The sequence below is a fragment of the Cervus elaphus genome, chromosome 10 (genome assembly GCF_910594005.1).
Source record: "Cervus elaphus chromosome 10, mCerEla1.1, whole genome shotgun sequence".
NCBI classification, from domain to species: domain Eukaryota; kingdom Metazoa; phylum Chordata; class Mammalia; order Artiodactyla; family Cervidae; genus Cervus; species Cervus elaphus.
Window position 1 is genome coordinate 50537427 of NC_057824.1, and position 17887 is coordinate 50555313.

The 17887-nt window shown below is 49.1% G+C and overlaps 1 protein-coding gene and 1 non-coding gene across 3 annotated transcripts; one reads left to right on the top strand and one right to left on the bottom strand.

Moving 5' to 3' along the window:
* Window positions 1–2974: 2974 nt before the first annotated feature.
* Window positions 2975–3046, bottom strand: TRNAW-CCA. The gene has a single exon. It is a non-coding gene; the product is annotated as a tRNA-Trp (tRNA).
* Window positions 3047–11811: 8765 nt separating this feature from the next.
* ATP5MF (ATP synthase membrane subunit f) lies at window positions 11812–17057 on the top strand. 2 transcript variants are annotated; one of them, XM_043915290.1, is made up of 4 exons: window positions 11812–11942; window positions 15406–15513; window positions 16109–16225; window positions 16889–17057. In XM_043915290.1, the coding sequence occupies exons 1-4, from the start codon at window positions 11930–11932 to the stop codon at window positions 16909–16911; spliced, it is 261 nt and encodes an 86-aa protein (XP_043771225.1). In that variant the 5' UTR covers window positions 11812–11929; the 3' UTR covers window positions 16912–17057. The 2 variants fall into 2 exon arrangements, with proteins under 2 accessions (XP_043771225.1, XP_043771224.1); XM_043915289.1 differs by having other exon boundaries at window positions 11817–11942; window positions 16918–17057.
* The last annotated feature ends 830 nt before the right edge of the window (window positions 17058–17887 follow it).

A 17887-nucleotide genomic window follows, 5' to 3' on the forward strand; every position in this document is an offset into this window, starting at 1 on the left:
TTTATTCTCTTCACCACAGCTCCAAAGGGGCTTGGACATCCTAGAACATTATGTGGATGTGTGTGGGTGTGAGTGTAATCCTGTTATGATTTTGCAAATGCTTGGGAAATAAATGACAATAACCGCTTTTTAGAGTCACTCTGAAGAGGAGAAAACCTTCAGAAGCGAAGCAACCAGCGTAGATAGCGGACTCCCCCAGCAGCGCCCGTTTCTCGTCACAGAAGCCGGCGCATGGTCAGTGCTGCAGCAGTAAGTTTCAGGCATCTGGAGGTGCTGAAGGGATGGAGGAAACCTCGAGCATGACCGGCCCCAGGCAGGTAGCGTGGAGGCCTGCAGGAACACGGACCTAAGGAGCGGGGAGCACAGGTCTGGTCCCCAAACCACCTCCGTGCCCTCGCAGTAGGACTGGCTCCATCTAAAGCGCGAGGAAGGGAGCACAAGTGACCTCAGCCTTTCCTTCCACGAGTTGCCCTCCGGGAACTTCCCCCTGGCGCCTGCTGATCCTTAGGCAGCTACTGTGTCAGTGGGAACCCACCCACCCCCACCCGCACAGATACACACATTCCTCTGGCTTAGGCGCTATGGGAACCTCGGTCAGGGAGAAGGGGCCGGACCAGCAGCGCTGCTCGGAAGATGGGCGGATCCTCAGAAGTCCGGGGACCGCAGGTTCTTTCAGCAGGAGAGGCTCCTGTTGTCCGAGCCCCTTTCCCCTAACTCTGTCTACCTCTACTAGTTTCTCCACCTTTCCACCTTGCTTGTTCCTAATTCAGTCGCTCAGTCGTTTCCGACTCTTTGCCACCGCATGGACTGCAGCACGCCAAGCTTCCCTGTACTATTAATACATCCCAAACCCTCTGGACGCAATGGATAACAAATATTGAATTCTGCGACGGAGTAGTGAGGAAGTTAGCACATAAAATATGAAACAGACTAATACATAAAACACATTACTTTGTCATCCAGGTAACTCTTAAACCCTCAATCCTGAGATTTCACTATTACCCTTTTAAAGACCACATCCTGGAGTCTCTTCTGGTGGGCCAGTGGCTAAGGGTTTTGCCTTACAACGCAGGGGACACAAGTTCGATCCCTCGTTCAAAAACTAAGGTGTCTGTGACGCAGCCAAGTAAATATACATTCAAAAGCAAAAACCCACCCACAATTTGTAGGCAGGGTTTTCTTCTTTTTTTTTCTTCCTCCTCCTGCCCAGCGGCAAGGCTTATGACACTTTAATTCCCCCATCACTGAGGGCTTTCCCGGAGCTCAGAGGGTAAAGAATCTGCCTGCAATGCAGGAGACCCAGGTTCAATCCCTGGGGAACATCCCGTGGAGAAGGGAATGGTACCCACCCCAGTATTCTTGCCTGGAGAATCCCACTCCAGTATTCTTGCCTGCAGAATTGCATGGACAGAGGAAACTGGTGGGCTCCATAGGGGTCACAAACCGTCCGACACAACTGAGCGACTAACACTTTTTTTCACCATGGATGGAACTGTTGCAGGAAAGGGGACCCCTTCCAAGGCCCGAAACTGGGCTCTTGTCTAACACTCGGAAATGAATTGTCCGAGGAGACACATGTGCTGACAAAGTAAGAGATTTTATTGGGAAAGGGCGCCTGGGTGGAGAGCAGTGGGGTAAGGGAACCCAGGAGAACTGTTCTGTCTCATGGCTTGCAGTCTCGGTTTTATGGTGATGGGATTAGTTTCCGGGTTGTCCTTAGCCAATCATTCTGACTCAGAGTCCTTCCTGGTGGTGCACGCCTTGTTCAGCCAAGATGGATGCCAGAGAGAATGAGTCTGGGAGGTGGTTGGACAGGTGGTGTCTCCTTTTAACCTTTCCCGAACTCTTCTGATTGGTGGAGGCTTATTAGTTCCCTGTTCCTTACCAGGACCTCCTGTCCTAAAACAACTCATGCAAATAGTTACTATGGTGCCTGGCCAGGGTGGGCGGTTTCAATAAGTGTGCTTCCCCTAACAGAACCGGACCCTCAGCTCTGACAGCACAGAGCCCTAATCACTGTTTATGTATTTATTCATTTATTAAGCTCAGAAATGGACAGACTTTCAAACTGAAAGGAGATTGGGACCGGCTTAATTAATTCACTAAGTGAAAGCTAAATCCTGGTAAGTCTACAACAATCTCCATTTCCTTTAACTTGGGTTTTTCCTTGCTCAGGTCATGTATCTAGAACTTGATTGAATCATAACCCTCTGGGAGATATGTATTTAAATGAAATCTAAGTAACAGCATGGTAAATTCCAGAGTAATTTTTTTCCCACTCCCATAGAGTTCAAAAACTCCATCATCAACATAATAACTTTTTTTCCCATTAATTTTTATTAGTTGGAGGCTAATTACTTTACAATATTGTAGTGGTTTTTGCCATACATTGACATGAATCAGCCATGGATTTATTCCCATCCTGATCCCCCCTCCCACCCATAATAACTTTTTAATCAGCTTCACAGTATGTTGTCTTCAACCAAAATGTTCAGGGGGCTTTTGACAGAGGAAGCTCAAACCATGAAGTTTGTGGGGTGGTGGTGGTTGGGGTGGGGTGAGAGGGCAGAGATCCTGACTTCATCAAAGTGACACAAATATCAACCCAGGGAGACTATACCATACCTGTGTGGGGACCCAATAAAACTCTATTCACATCAGGGTGAATTCATCAGCAAAGTCTCCTCACACCCTGTTTTACTGTCCCATCTGAAGTCATCTGATGTCCCCTCTGAAGCTTAGTCCTGATAAGGGAAAGAACCACACAACTGACATTTTGGCTCACCTGGGTTTTTCTTCCCTTTTAAGGCATTCTTCCCTTTCAGTTAAAGCCTGTCTATTGCTGAATGGTTCACAAGAAATCTCTCTGGACTAAAGAAAAGATAGGAGAAAATCTTCTGCTGGGAGCCCGCGGACAGACAATTGTTTGGTTCACTACCGAATTTATCTCTTGGCGCAAGAGAAAAGAGTGCCTTGACCCCGACGTGATTTGAACACGCAACCTTCTGATCTGGAGTCAGACGCGCTACCGTTGCGCCACGAGGTCCCGGTGGCGGCTCTTCCCGTAATGCCTTAGGGGGACAATTTCAGAGGTTGTCGGGTGTCAGCTCTGTTCTGCTTTTGTTTGTTTTCTTTTACTGTTCTCACGACCGTTTAGGACTGACTATACGCTCTTTGTCCCTTTTATGATGAGTCTATTCAAAGTGAGATGTAAATGAAGCAGGGTCAGGAGCTTAGGGCTCAAGGAATATTCGACCCCCGTCATTTCGGGAAACCCACTCTCCCTACAGAGGTTTTTTTTTTTTTTTTGAGGGAGAGATGTTTGGGAAGAGATTGGAAAATGAGAAGTTCGGCTGTAAGGGAAGGCGGGGTTGGGTGATTGGCGCTCCGGGTGCTTTCTTTTTTCCCAGTCCTTCTGCAGGCGGAACGCCACGGGGATTTGCATGTTGCCGGGGCGGGGGTGGGGCGGCGTCTATCACACCTAGGGAGGAACACAAGTGCCCTTTAACAAAAAGGGGCTTAGAATTTATTTTTATTTTTATTTTTATTTTGCTTAAAAAAATAGCATATTCACACATGGGAGACGGGGTAAATTAGGAGTTTGGGATTAAAACATACACACTATATAAAAGAGATAAATAACAAGGACCTACTCTATAGCTGTGCTATATCTTGCAATATTCTTTAATGGAAAAGAATCTGAAAGAGAATGCATGCTCAGTCACGTCCGACTGTCTGCGACCCTATGAACTGTAGCCCACCAGTCTCCTGTGTCCATGGCATTTCCCAGGCAAGAATCCTGGAGCGGGTTGCCATTTCCTTCTCCAGGGGATCTTCCTGACCCAGGGATTGAACCCGTGTCTCTTGTGTCTCCTACATTGGCAGGAGGACTCTCTACCACTGAGCCATGGATGTATATATACCTGAACCACTTTGCTGCAACCTGAAATATTCTAAATCAATTATACTTCCATTAAAAACATTAAAAATTAGAAGTTTAATAACTCCGAAGTAACCCAGAGAAATAGCAGTTTTGAAGAGGGCAAAGTGGCATAGACTGTTTAAGGTGATAGATCAACGTATGTTCGCACGCTGAAGACAGGGTTAATTGAAAAGATAGAATTTGAAGATGCCGGAAAGAAAGATATAACCACATAACCAACGGAGCAAATCCCTTTCACAGTGAGACTGGCTCCTAGGTCCATGGGATTTTCCAGGGAAGAATACTGGAGCTGGTTGCCATCTCCTTTTCCAGGGGATCTTCCCAACCCAGGGATCGAACCCATGTCTCTTGTGTCTCCTGCATTGGCAGGTGGATTCTTTATCACTGAACCATAGAAGTATATATAGCGAGACTGAAGTAAAAAGTGAAAGTCGCTCTTTGCAACTCCATGGACTGAATTCTCCAGGCCAGAATACTGCAGTGGGTAGCCTTTCCCTTCTCCAGGGGATCTTCCCTACCCAGAGATCGAACCCAGGTCTCCCGCATTGCAGGCGGATTCTTTACCAGCTGAACCACAAGGGAGGCATCTTAAGTCTTTTATTTCAGATTTGTCTTTTCTAGCAAGAGAAGAGGGCACAGACGCTCTCCCATAATGCATTAAACAAGGATACTATGGATAATTTTATTTCACTTCTGGGTGGTTTGTGGCACTAGTGGTAAATTACACGTGCAGAGGAGCCTGGCGGGCTACCCAGTCCATGGGGAGGGCGACTGAGCACATCACGTGAAAGAAGGGGGAATAGAAGCCAGATGAACACAGAGCAGGTTGGTTACAGATGTCGGGGTTTCAGGGAAATAATGTTATTAGAGAAACATTCATTTATTGGTGTTCAGTGCCCAAATATACACTGGCTCTCACCCCAGCCTCTGTTACCCGGGAGGGGTAGGGGGTTGGGGGCGGGGTGGATGCCCCTCCCACGTCCCGCTTTCCTATCCCCATCCCGGGGGCGCCAGGCGGGACAGGAGGAGACTGTCACCTGTGGGCCGGAGAGGCCGGTGTGGACAGTAGGGAGTAGGTTTGGCGGCAACGTGGCCTCGGCACCGGCTGGTCTTGAAATGCTGACAGAAGTACGAAGACCGCGGAGGAGCCGCCAAGGAGAACGCCAGCACGCTTGCTGGCGGAGTTAAACTTCTAATTCCTAGTTAGACTGTCTTCCTTAAATACCAATATGCAAAATGTAAAAAAAAAAGAAAAAGAAGAAGGGGCATCTTGAGGCTCCTTTACCATCACCAAGGGTACCAAGTGCGGGGCGGAGCTTTCTGGGGCGGGGCTTCCGTGGCCCCGCCCAACGACTACCTGTCCGGAAGCAGCTTTCTGCTGGGCTTGTAAGACCTTTGCTGGGCGGTCCTGGGTTCAGCGGGCTTTTCATTTCCAGCTGGCGGTGTGATCCTGGAACAAACCACCGTCTCTGAGCTCCAAGAAATTCACCAACGAACTGTGGGACGTATACTGACTCACCTGGGCAGAGAGTAGGTGGGGTGACGGAAGGGAGAGACCCTCCGCGGCGGGGGGGCCCGCGGCACTGCTTCGGGGTGGCTTCCCCTGGGGAGTCAGGTGGGGGTGGGGACGGGGACAGGCACCACGCCCCATTGTGACACGTCCCGAGCCTCAGCGGGAATTGGCCGGGCGGACGTGGGGTGTAGGGTGGGTCTAAAGCCCTGGTCGCCAGGGCCAGCGCTGGACACACAATCTTGGTGCCCACAGGAGGCCCCTCAGCTCCTGCTCCTTCTGCTGGCCCCTTTCTTGCAGGCACCTTTTAAAGATGACGCTACCGAGGTGACCAGTCGGGGCAGCAGCTCCTCTTCCGAGCCTCGGGCATGGACTCTGGTCTTCCATTTCTTCACCCCTTGGGGAAGCTAAAAACGAAGGCAGAGAAACACAGAAGAGCTGAGACCCGTTGGGTTGGAAGGAAAAACTATTATTCTGATGCTGGTGGAATTGTGGAAACAGGATGCCACCCCAGGATGAACACCAGGAGCTCAGTGACCCTCAGGAGATTATGGGAAATCTCAACCAGCTTCAGGAACTCTGGCTGACAAGGGAAAGAGACATGAGGGTGTCAAAGTACCGTTGGCGGTGAGATCCACTCGCAGGACACCGGAGTGCAAAAGAGAACCTCAGAAGGGATAGATGTCAGGTACTTGTCACAGCGAGTCGTTTCCAATGTCGAAAAATCTGCAGACCTCTTTGACCAGGGAGATGGAAGAGGTCAGGTGGGCAGGTACTGGATGAACCTGGAGGAGGCTGAATCATGACAGGTGCTCACTGCTTGGAGCACCAGCCAGAGAGGAAGATGTGGTTAGAGACTTGGAACACATCAGAGCCTGAGTGAGCGCCATCGTCAGGTTCAGGGTTGGCAGGAGGAGAAAAGGAAAGGCGTGCCGAGCAGTCAGCCTCGTTTAGTGCGTTTTCTTTTCCACCTAAGCAGATGAGTGAGCATGAGAGTCCCCACTAACGACTTCTTCATGGGGGAGTTGCCAATGCAATGGTTGTCCCACCTGTGACATTAACACGCACTCCTAGCAGGCACACTTGGAGAGCAGTGTGTCCGTGGGGTGAGGTCTATGCTCCTTGTGCCCCGCGGCTCCCTTCTGAGCTGTGGGAGGCCTCCTTCCACCTGTCCAGGAACTGAGGGTAAGAGGTTTCTGGCAATCCCTCAAGGAATGTGGGTAATGGTTAATTATGGTCTTGTTTTGAACAGGCTCCACCCCTCCCCCACATTGTCTTAGCATCCCACCAGGTCCAACTACCTTAAAACTTCACATCATTTGCATGGGGACCTCCACAAAACATGAAAGGAGGGAGGACCTCATAAAGTTTTCCCCAGCATTTAAATATGAAAAATTTTAAATCTAATGGATGGCTAAAAGAATCTTACAGTTTATACCTGTATCCTGCAAATATTTATCATTAATATTTAGAGGCACTTACTTTAGCACATATCCATCCATCTCCCATTCACCGACCCATCTTATTTTTATCCACTTCAAAGAAAACTGCATACATCAGTAAGCCAGTACATCAGTAGTCCCGTACATGTGTTGGATTAGATCCAGGGAGCCCCTTCTGTGCTGGCTGCCTCCACCCTGTTCCTCACCTTCCTGGAGAAGCTGCAAGAAGCTCCCAGGTGAGGGAGACCCAGAGCACCCAGTGGCAGGCAGGTCGTGTTGCTGGACAGCAAGAAAAAAGATTATTTTAATTGCACCACAGGAATGGGATCAGAGAGCTGGGGACAGATTGAGATAACCTATTAGTCACTTGGCAGAGCTTGCTTTAGACTCTCATCTCTCTTCTCCCTTTCATTGGACTTCACTTCCAATTACAAAACTCAATGGGTTTTTATTCCCCCATTTAAAAAATTTGAAGTATAGTTGATTTACAGGCTTCCCTGGTGGCTCAAACCATAGAGAGTCTGCCTGCAATGTAGGCAATCCATGTTCGATACCTGGGTCGGGAAGATTCCCCTGGAGAAGGAAATGGCAACCCACTCCAGTATTCTTGCCTGGAGAATCTCATGGACAGAGAAGCCAGCTATAATCCATGGGATTGCAAAGAGTTGGACATGACTGAGCGACTAATGCATAGTTGATTTTCAATATTGGTTAATTTCAGGTGTTCAGCAAATTGATTCAGCTATATATTTTCAGGTTCCTTTCCAGTACTGGGTATTACAGCTATTGCATATAGTTCCCTGTACTATACAGTAGGTCATTGTTGTTGATACACAATTAACATGTGTATCTGTTATATATATAAGTGTGTATCTGTTAATTCCACAGTCATAATTTACTCCTCTTCCCTGCTTTCCCCTTTGGTAACCCTAAGATTTCTTTCTATGTCTGTGCAAAACTCAATGGTTTTGAGAGAGGATCTGCAGAGACCAATTTGAACTGTTTGCAACTTCCTAGAATTCAGTCACTTGATGAGACTGCTTTGGGGAGGGGGGTTTAGAGGGATTTGAGAAGGTGACACTGTTCTTCGAGACAAAAGCTGCCCTCCTGAGTGGATTCATCTCTGAACTGCTCCTCTTAGGCTGAGATGCTTCCGCTGTGAATGGCGCCTCTGATACTTGCCTCAGCTCTGCTGTGGGGTGCCATGTGTACATCTGGGCTCCATCTGCATTTTCTGGAGCCCAATTCCTGGTTCTCCCAGGAGCTGCTGCTCAGGTCTTCAGACCTCCCAGCAGAGCCCCAGGTCTCGATGCCTGCAACCCCAGGTCACCCATCCAAGGGCCTTGCCCCCACATGGACTTCCTTTCTTGAGGTCCCAGTCCCTCATCTGAGCATCCCCGTTGTCATTCTGGGTCACCTCATTTGTGCAAATGAAGGTGGGGGGACAGGACCGCGCTGAGGCTTGTTCACCATGGAAACTGCCAGTGGAGTCAGGGTCCTGGACCCAGATGGAAGAGGAGGTCTCCCAGGCCCGAAGGGTGACTCCAGGAAGCGTTTCTGCTTGGCTTCCCTACTCAGGCTCGACCATGTGTCCTGTTCTCCCTCAAAATCAGCCAGTGCTGGGAGGAAGCGTGGCCCTGGGGACCCTGGGTTTCCTGGGGGTGTTTCCCCTCTTCTACCAGACATCATGATAGCTGCCAGTCGCTGTCTCTGAGCTCCTGCAATTTCTCTGGTAACTGTGAGGCATCTCCCGGTTCTGCAAGAAATGACAGGACTGGAGAGAGAACAGGCAGGACCAGGAGACTGAGGCAGAAGCTGCAAGAAGCAGGATGCAGCAGAACAGGGCCCTGAGGGACAGGGACAAGGACGGGCAGTTCTGGAGGGCCTTCAACCCATGTCAAGATGGGAGACGGGGACCAGACTCCCACTGTGATGCTCCGGAAGCCCTGACCTCTGACTGGCCAGATTTGGGGAGGACAACGATAAAAGCCCAGGTGCAGGCCAGATACTGAACAGACAGAGTCTGAGCGCAGAGAGACGGGTCTCTGGCTCTGTGCCTTCTGCTGATCCCTTCCAGAAGCTCTGTAAAGGTGACCGCGCTGAGGAATCTGCCCTTACTGCAACTCCCAACTCGTCTTACAGGCACAAACTCAGGTCTTGGCTTTCCTGTGCCCACTGTCCCCTCCTCCACCTTGTTCCCCACCTCCAACTAGGGCTGGGGCTGCTGCATCCGGCGCTCACATCTCCCGGGTCCAGCCTGGCTCACCATCAGGCTTGAGGTAGTAATAACACCTGCAGCTCCTGGGCTCCTTGCATATCCGTCCGAGGCCACCAGAGGGAGCTGCTGAGTGCCGGAAACCGGGCTGGGAACGGGCTTCAGGGAGCCGGAACAGGTGTAGGGTTGAGAAATGAGGTGTGTCGGAGGCCTTGGTGTTCCCAAAAAGTACCCTTTTCAGGACAATAAGGTGTCCCAGTGAAGACTTCTGGACAACTGGAGAATAATGTTTGAGGTTAAATGAACAAAAGACAGCTTTAAAGTCATCCTGAATGTGACAGTCATTCTCTGTGTTTCTATAGTTTTGGCAAATGTGTATTGTTTCATGCAGTCATTTTAATCAAGTGATACTGTGCCATGTTAAAAAAAAAAAAAAGCACCATCAAATATTGTAGATAACTGTGACTGAAGGAAATGCGGGTCACAGAGGGAGATTAGAATAGAGAATGAAAAACTACATCTTATGAATGTCTAGAGACAGTTTTCACAGGCACAGAGAGGCAGTCTGTTGGGTCTAGTGTTGGCTAAGAATCATTAAAACTTCAGGGCATGGCTTAGAAAAGAGCCTGAGGTTTAGAGGTATGGAAAGTGAAGATGTTTCTGTTAAGGAAACATGGTAAGATGGACTCAAAGGCTAATGGCTATGGTAGGGTAGGGTGAGGGGTGATTCCGTTCTGTGCCAGAATTTGAACTTGAAATTTTCCAGGACTCTAGTTTATTCTTAGGAACTTACCACTCCATGAAGACTAGACACCAACTAAAACTGAACACTGGAACCAGCATTTAGTTCAAGATACCTCCATGAATTGCAAGAGGTCTTTACAATATTAACAGAATATTAATGGAAGTCAAAGAAGAAAAAAAATCATTTTTTTGAGAAAAACATGCAAAAGACTCCTTCCATAACAAAGAATGGGGTGAAAATGAGTAACGATGATCAAAGGAGATGGAGTTGTATAAAAAAATAACTCAAGTACCAGAAAATGAGTACTCCTGCAAACCCAGGAAAGTAACTCAGGAAGAAAACCACGGCTTCTATGTTGCAGCTCAAGTGCTCTCTAGAGAGATGATACAAGCTATAACCTGTGGCTGGCACTTGATGCATCCTTTTTTAATTAATTATTTTAATTGGAGGCTAATTACTTTACAATATTGTGGTTTTTTGCCATACATCAACATGAATCAGCCAGGGGTTTACATGTGTCCCCCCATCCTGGAGCCCCCACCCACCTCCCTCCTCACCCCATCCCTCTGGGTTGTCCCAGAGCACCGGCTATGAGTGATGCATCTTTTTAAAGCCGTTTTTTAGAGCAGCTTTAGGTTTGAGAGTGGAGTACAGAGAGTTTTCAAATACTTCCTGCCCACCCTACACGCATAGCCTCCCTGATTATCAACACCACTCATCGGACTATTATATTTTCTATGATGAATGCATCTACACTGACACATCATAATCACCTAAAGTACACAGTTTATCTTTGAGTTCACTCAATGTATCTTCTATGGGTTTGGGACAAACGTATACTGGCATATATCCATCATTATAACATCATAAAGAATATTTAAAACCCTTAAAATCTTCTGTGCTCTGCCCCCTGCATTGGGAGTTCCAAGTCTTAGCCACTGGACCACCGGAGAAGTCCCATGTCTGACTTCAATGTCTCTAGTGCTCAGTACATAGCAATGTGTATTTGGTGAATGAATAAGTGACTGATAAAAATGAGTTTGATAATTAACTCCTCCCAAGTCACTTTCCTGAGGAAGCCATCAGTTCACTGGTCCAATTCCTACTATACACTCAGTTCTTATTATTTTATTTTGACACACATTGTTTCCTTTAAATCCTACAACAATGATGCCACGTAAGCATTATATCCCTATTTTACAGAGAAGAAAACTAGGATTCGGGCCATTGAAGCATCTTGCCCAAGTCAGAATTGCTTAACCAGAAAGGGTTATCGCCACCTTTCCAGAAAGAACAAGATGGTGGTGAGGCATCATCATTGCTTCTGGAGAAGGGGCAAAAAGTTGTGTATCCCTAGGGTATTGCTTATTTCCGACCTTAGGGTGCAGTCCCAGAGCTTGGACACACAGTTACTCTGCAATCAAACCGAAGTAAAGTGAAAGTCACTCAGTCGAGTCCCACTCTTGCGACCACTCGGACTGTAGCCCACCAGGCTCCTCTGTCCATGGGATTCTCCTTCTCCAGGAGATCTTCCCGACCCAGGAATTGAACCCGAGTCTCCTTCATTGCAGGCAGATTCTTTACCGACTGAGCTATGAGGGAATCAAACGTATTTAGAATCTAAGCCTGGACACAGACTTTTCCTGGTGACCGGGGATTCCTTGAATCTCCCATCAAGCACAGTTGGGACAAAGATCTTAATATGCCCCTGTCATCCTTCACAACAAATTTAAGACGACAGAGTAAGAAAGCTAAGATGCTCTTCCCCTATATCCCCTCACCCCCCTTTTTTGGTCCCTTCCAATCTCCTCCTGGGGCTGGAAGCCCAAGGTGAGCCTTATCACTTCCACTCCCACCCCTTCACCCCCGCCCCTTTCCCGCCCGGCTTCCCCTGCGGGTTCGCTGGGCTTTGCCTTCTTTACTTCGCCCTTCAACGCATGGCGTACTTGCAAGCCCAGCCTCCTCCCAGTCTCGACCTGCTTCCCGTGAGCCTCTGCTTCTGGCCCCCAGAGGGCATGCTCCCTACCCAGCAGTCCTTGCGCGGCCCGGCCGAGCGGACAGCCAGGACTCCAAGATGGCGTCAGTCGGTGAGTCTCCGGGTCCATTTAGGGCTACTCGGGTGGAGGCAGGAGTTGGGGTTTGGGGCCCAGTGCCCAGAGTCACACTGGGAAGAGAGGGACAGAGTGCAGGAGCCGCCTCCCCTTCGCTCAGGACCTTCGCCGCGCCCTCACTTGAGGCCTACCGGACCCTCTGTTCAGGGTCCAGCGCCGCCCAATCCTCCTCCCCTCGCCCAGCGGTGCCTCCTAGCTGCCCAGAGCCGGCGCCGCTCGGCTGCGGCCGGGAGGGCGACGGCATCCCGGCGACGCGCCTCGGGGCCTGGGAATGCGCGCCAGGCCCCACCCTCCTCTCCCCGCTGAGGAATGGCACTCTCATCCATGCTCTGGCCGTTTCTTTGCACCTGAGCCCTCCGTGTTAAGCGTAAGCTCAAATTAAGTTCCCGGGGGAGCTATGCCTGGGACAGAGCCTGACACCACGGAAGGGCCGACGCTTGAGTGTGTTGAATAGGCTTGGAGAGGTGAAGTGACCTATTCAAGGTCACTAGTGGTGCGTGGGGTGAGCTGGGATTCAAACCTAGGCTTCTGGGGTCTTGTGGTAAACTGAGCTTTTAGTCACACAAGTGACCGTATGACCGTCAGCCTTTTCGATGATACGCGTGTATAAATCTCTACACTCACCAGACTGTCCACACTGATTTTTTAAGAAATACTGAAACCACCCTGTTTTAGCTCTGGATCCTCACAGTAACCTTGTCAGCGCCAGGAACGTTGATCCCATTTTAAAGGTGAGGAAAGTAACAGGTCAGAGATGTGGTATGGCTTGCCTGTGGTCACACTGCATGATAATGGCAGAATTCGACTCATGGGTCTGTGTGTTCCTGCAGTTTCTATATTCTTAAATCTCAGCCTGGAGAAATGAAAAGGGGGTCAAAAAAGATGATAACGATGCTTTTTTTTTTCGTCTGTAAGAACGGGCATGAGAATGTCTATCCAGGGTGGTTGTGTTGTGTAAACAGGACAGCATGTGAAAAGGAAGCCTTGAGTCTTGGTTTGTTATTGTAGCAGAGAGTTGTGGCGAGCACTGTGAACTAAGGGTTAAACACGCGATGTTTGTAAGGTGCTGGAACACCACCTGGCCCATTGCTGAGTGCGGTCATCCAGCTTTCCCTATGTGACCTTTGGGTAAGGTCATGTCACGTCTGGCCCATCAGTGTCACCCAGGTGAAGGGATTGGAGTCCATGTACTGATGAGCTTCTAGGTGATCTCTGTCACCAGAGCATAAAGCCACGAATTCATTATCAGATAAAGTGATGGAAGTACCAACAGGGATAGATGAGATCTGGGTTGACAGAGTGGCCAATCAGTTGGATTTCCTGTGGCCTATTTTTTTGTATGACCTGTGAACCAAGAATAGTTTTTATGTTTTTAAACTATTTGTTTTTAGTTTTAGTTTTAAACTATTGTTTAAACTATTTGTTCAGGGACCTCCCTGGTGGTCCAGTGGTTAAGGCTCTGTGCTTCCACTGTGGGGCAGGGGTGGGGGTGGGGGTTTGGGTTCCATTCCTGGTCAGGGAGCTAAGATCTTGCCTGACTTGCGATGTGGCATGTGTGCATAAATAGTTGTTTTTTCTTTTTTTAAGACTATGTTACAGAGACCTTGTGTGACCTGCAAAACTTAAAACCTTTCACTCTCTGGTTGGATTTAGCACACAGAAGACACTTGTGTCTCTCCATATAGGTGGACGGTATGCTTCTTGAAGTCATAAAATAAGTCAGGTAGTCACCTGCCCTCCCAAGAACCTGTGGTCCTTTCTTAACCTTCAGTGAAATTCTGTCATGACCAGGAACTGTGTGTGGGGAACTCCCACCTTCAGATAGCTCAGAGACAGGCAGGAAGACAGATAATAATAATTCCTATTTACATAGTACCTAGAGTTCAGTAGCAAGGTGGGTACTATTCCTGCTTTATTTTACGGAAGAGGAAACTGAGGCACAAAGAGGGCAGTAAGTTGGCTGAGGGCACACAGTGTCAAAGTGGCACTAAACCCAGAATACTTGGTGATAGAGTCTGCTCTGTTCATCACCACACTCCACTGGTATGAACCAGCCACTGCAGAGGAGTGTTGGGGGAGGGCCAGTATGCAGCCAAGGACTAAGGCCTTGTGTTCTGCTGAGAGAGAAACTCTTGGAGTGAGTGAGTGTGCATGCATCTCTGATGAATCTGATGGTCTCCTGGAGTTTTGTGATGGTGCTGTACTTGGCTCTCCTTAAGGCTGATGTGTGTGTGTGTGTTTTTGTTTTGTTTTTTTCCTGTGCTTATACATTTCTTGGTTTTGGTTACAGAAATGCTGTCTTCCTCATAGTACAGATATATAACTCTTGGAGCTACTCTCCATGGGGTTGCAAAGAGTCAGACACAACTGAGTGACTTAACCATCACCACAGATACATAAATATGAAGAAAAATAAATGGTTGACATTTTTTCTCCTGTGATGTGCCAAGGCACTTGTCAGCCCCTGAACAAGAATGCAGGATATATGAATGTTTTCATAGTTTGTGTGAATGTGCCATTAAGCCTGATGATGGCCCTTGCCCTTGATAAGAGTTCATGGTGGGATTTCCCCGCCAGTGAATTCTCAAGGTTAGTCCTTAAGGAGCCCAAGCCTTTCCTTAGATCCTGAAAATGGAGAAGAAACCTTGGAATGATTAAATCCGGCCCCTTCTGGTCATCTTTAAGAAGAAGCAGTACCCTTTGACTCCTTGCTCTGAAGAGTACACCTGCCAAACAACCTTTTAAAGTTAACGTCTGGGAAGAGGACAGCAGAGGAGAGACCATTCCCTCCTTTTATGAGCATATGAATCTGAGCGTTCACAGGGCCAACCCCTCCCTGGCCCCTTTCCTATTTTACTCTTAAGCCCAGAGATGAATACAGTATGACCTCAGATAAGAGCCCTTCCTGTGTCCATATTCTCATTGGGAAATGATCTGGGGCCCATGGGGCCTCTGAAATGGCTTTTACTAAGTCATTTGATGTCTGTGGTCTGAGGTGGGATGCTTGAAGTAGGAGTCAGATTGGCTTCAGGAGCATGGGAACCAGACCTGAGGTCGAGTTGTGCCTCCGCGGCCTGCAGGCTCTCTGCCTTTGTTCAGGATTCACCAACTTCTCTGAGTCAGTTTTCGCCACTCCTCCTTATAAAATAAAGGCATCCATCCTCTACTTTTATCTCTTCTTCATGGCCCTTAGTTCTCTTTTTACATAGTTATTCCTAGCAGGCTGTTATTCAGGATCTTGTTCTGCGATATATATACTCTGGCTTAAGATAATATATTTAGTGTGACATGTTTACCCATCATATTACTTACGTGCAGCCTCTGTTTAGTGATCTTATTGAATGCATCATTATTGAGCAGTTGACGTGACACAGACAGATGCTGTTTGTGTTACTGGGAGACCCTTTCAGTGGGTGTGTTTTTGCGTTGTCCTTTTCAGTACCACTGAAGGAGAAGAAGCTCCTGGAAGTCAAACTAGGGGAGCTGCCAAGCTGGATACTGATGCGGGATTTCACCCCTTCGGGCATCGCTGGAGCATTTCAAAGAGGTCAGAGCCTTATGGGCATGTGTAAATAAGAGCAAGCCTCTGGGTCTTCAGGTATTTTTTTTGCCCTGAATTAACTTCACCAGTTTTAGACCTGAAAGTTATGTAGAGGACAGAGTGAGATTATTAGGCCTCGAATTTCCATGTTTGATGAGTCCTGTGAAAGGCTAGCTTGAAAATATTTCAGATAAGGATATGTTTTCTCTTGTCTGGAATGTGTACCACTGCCTCTGTGTTAAAGAAATGTCCTAAGCCTACAAAAGAAGATGAGCTGGAAGCACAGGGGATACCAGTCTGCGATGCTCGTCTCCCTGCGAGCCCAGACTTCCAGGATGGACGTTTGAAATGGTCTTTCAGGCCTGTCCTTTTAAAGTGCATGACCAGGCAGATCAGTCCTGTGTCATCATGTCATGGGACCTGTGTGGTCGCCAGCCCCCCGAGGGGTGGGGCGGGGGGCTTATTCTGCTTTCCTTTCTAATTCTGACCAGCCTCTGCTGTCTTCTGCGATCCGTTTCCTCCTGCCCTGAGGCCTGTCCTCAGCTTTGCCCTTTCCCGTTAGAATGTGTCCTTAGAGGAGTGGCCTCCCCCCTGTTCGCAGGCTACTATCGGTATTACAACAAGTACGTGAACGTGAAGAAAGGGAGCATCGCGGGGCTCTCCATGGTGCTGGCGGCCTACGTGTTTTTCAACTACTGCCGCTCTTACAAGGAGCTCAGTGAGTCTCTTCTGGGTTGCTTTGCCTCTGGTGGGGTTTCCCCTGACAGGGCGGGATTGGTTCACCTTCTCATTTAGAAGTCATGCCACAGACAGCTGAAGAATTGGAGGGACCTACCAGAATATGGCATGTTTTAAGAGAGAAAACTGGGGCAAAGAGAAAGACAGGAAAAGTAAGATGAACATGAGGTGAAAAATTTAGGCAGCGTTTTGTCAGATACTGCAGGCTCTGCCAGAGGTTGGTGGGAAACTTGGCTTTATCTTCCTAGCAGCCAGTGTGAAGAGGGAAGTGGGTTGAGGGCTGCAGTCTGCTATTTGTGAGCTCTGGAAAAGTGTGGCGTCTCCCATTCTGAGATCTGAGAGGAGTCTGTCTGGAGGGAGAGGCCACTGTCTGGGCTTCGTGGACGGTGCGCGCCAGTGTCCAGCCCCCTGCCGGCCTGGGGCATCCCGAGCAGCGCTGGCCCTGAGGGTGGCCGCTTGGGTGGTTTTTCTGAGCGGGAGCGCCTTCAGGGAAGGCGGAGCTGGCCGGGGAGGGGGGCAGATGAGCTCCTGATTCCACAAGCAGGCTGTGGGGTGTCTCCTGAAAGGAGTTCTCAGGAGGGCTTCACGCGGTTTTGGCCTGCTGCCCTCCCTCTCCTCCTGTGCTTTCTCCACGCTGGTGAAGAAACTGCCATTTTGCCTTTCTGACTCCAGAACACGAGCGGCTACGCAAGTACCACTGAAGAGGGCGCGCTCTGCATTCCTGACCATCACCTTTGCCCAGCACCCCCAAATCCTCACATCCTAATGGAGAATGTAACATCCAATAAAAAATGGCTGGTACTTGGACTGCCTCACTGGCTCAAGCGATTGCCTGCCCTGTGGCTCCTCCTGCTGCACAAGCTGGGGTGGGGTGGTTCTACAGCTCCCAGAGGGAACTGTCAAGACAGCCCAGGACTTTGAACCTTGAGCTTCAGGATCTCGCCCCAGTGTCCTGGAGGTCACCTAGTGCCCCGTCAACAGTACTAAGGTGTTTATCTTCTCTCTGCCTCACTTTTGGTCTTTTGTCAGCTGACACTCACAGTATAAGGCAGATGCCCTAGTTCCTAAGAATGGTCTCCCGCCCCCATCTTTCTGCACCATCCTGGGCTATTGGGATCTCAGGGAACCAGGCGCATGCGCTCATCTGGTCCTGGTAAGCCTGCCTCACTTGCAGGAAGGCCAGCAGGATGACACAGGTGGGAAGGGAAAGCCCAAGTCCCGACAGGAGCTCAGACTGCTGTGTCCAGCACCCTCTTCTTACACTTCACCAGAGGCCTTTAGTGAAGTGACAGCAAGGTCAGAGTCAGTTTCTTACTAAGGGGTGTGTGGTGAGCATATACACGCGTGGAGTGTCCTGATTACCTCCTGTGTCTGAGATTGAGATGAGATGCTGTGTCTGATTACCTCCTGCACGATCTGAAGTTGAAACAACCCCAACCCCAAAGTCTCCCAACATCTGAGATGAGGGACGCCTGCCAGGTGACTGTCTCCGTGACCAGGCTTCCAGTACACCGCCCTGATGCCCCAGCGTCACTTCCTGTCGTGAGATTACATTTGCTCAGAGGGCAAGAGGGAGCGCCAGCGTCAGCCAGCAGCAAGGACCCTGTCCTTGTCATGGAGTCCCTGAAGTAACGAGACAGCG

Excerpts from the sequence above, each read along its gene's own strand:
- ATP5MF (XM_043915289.1), top strand. Across the intron at positions 15,514-16,108 it reads CGCTGGAGCATTTCAAAGAG|GCTACTATCGGTATTACAAC; the intron begins GTCAGAGCCTTA and ends CCCTGTTCGCAG. Across the intron at positions 16,226-16,917 it reads CCGCTCTTACAAGGAGCTCA|AACACGAGCGGCTACGCAAG; the intron begins GTGAGTCTCTTC and ends TTCTGACTCCAG.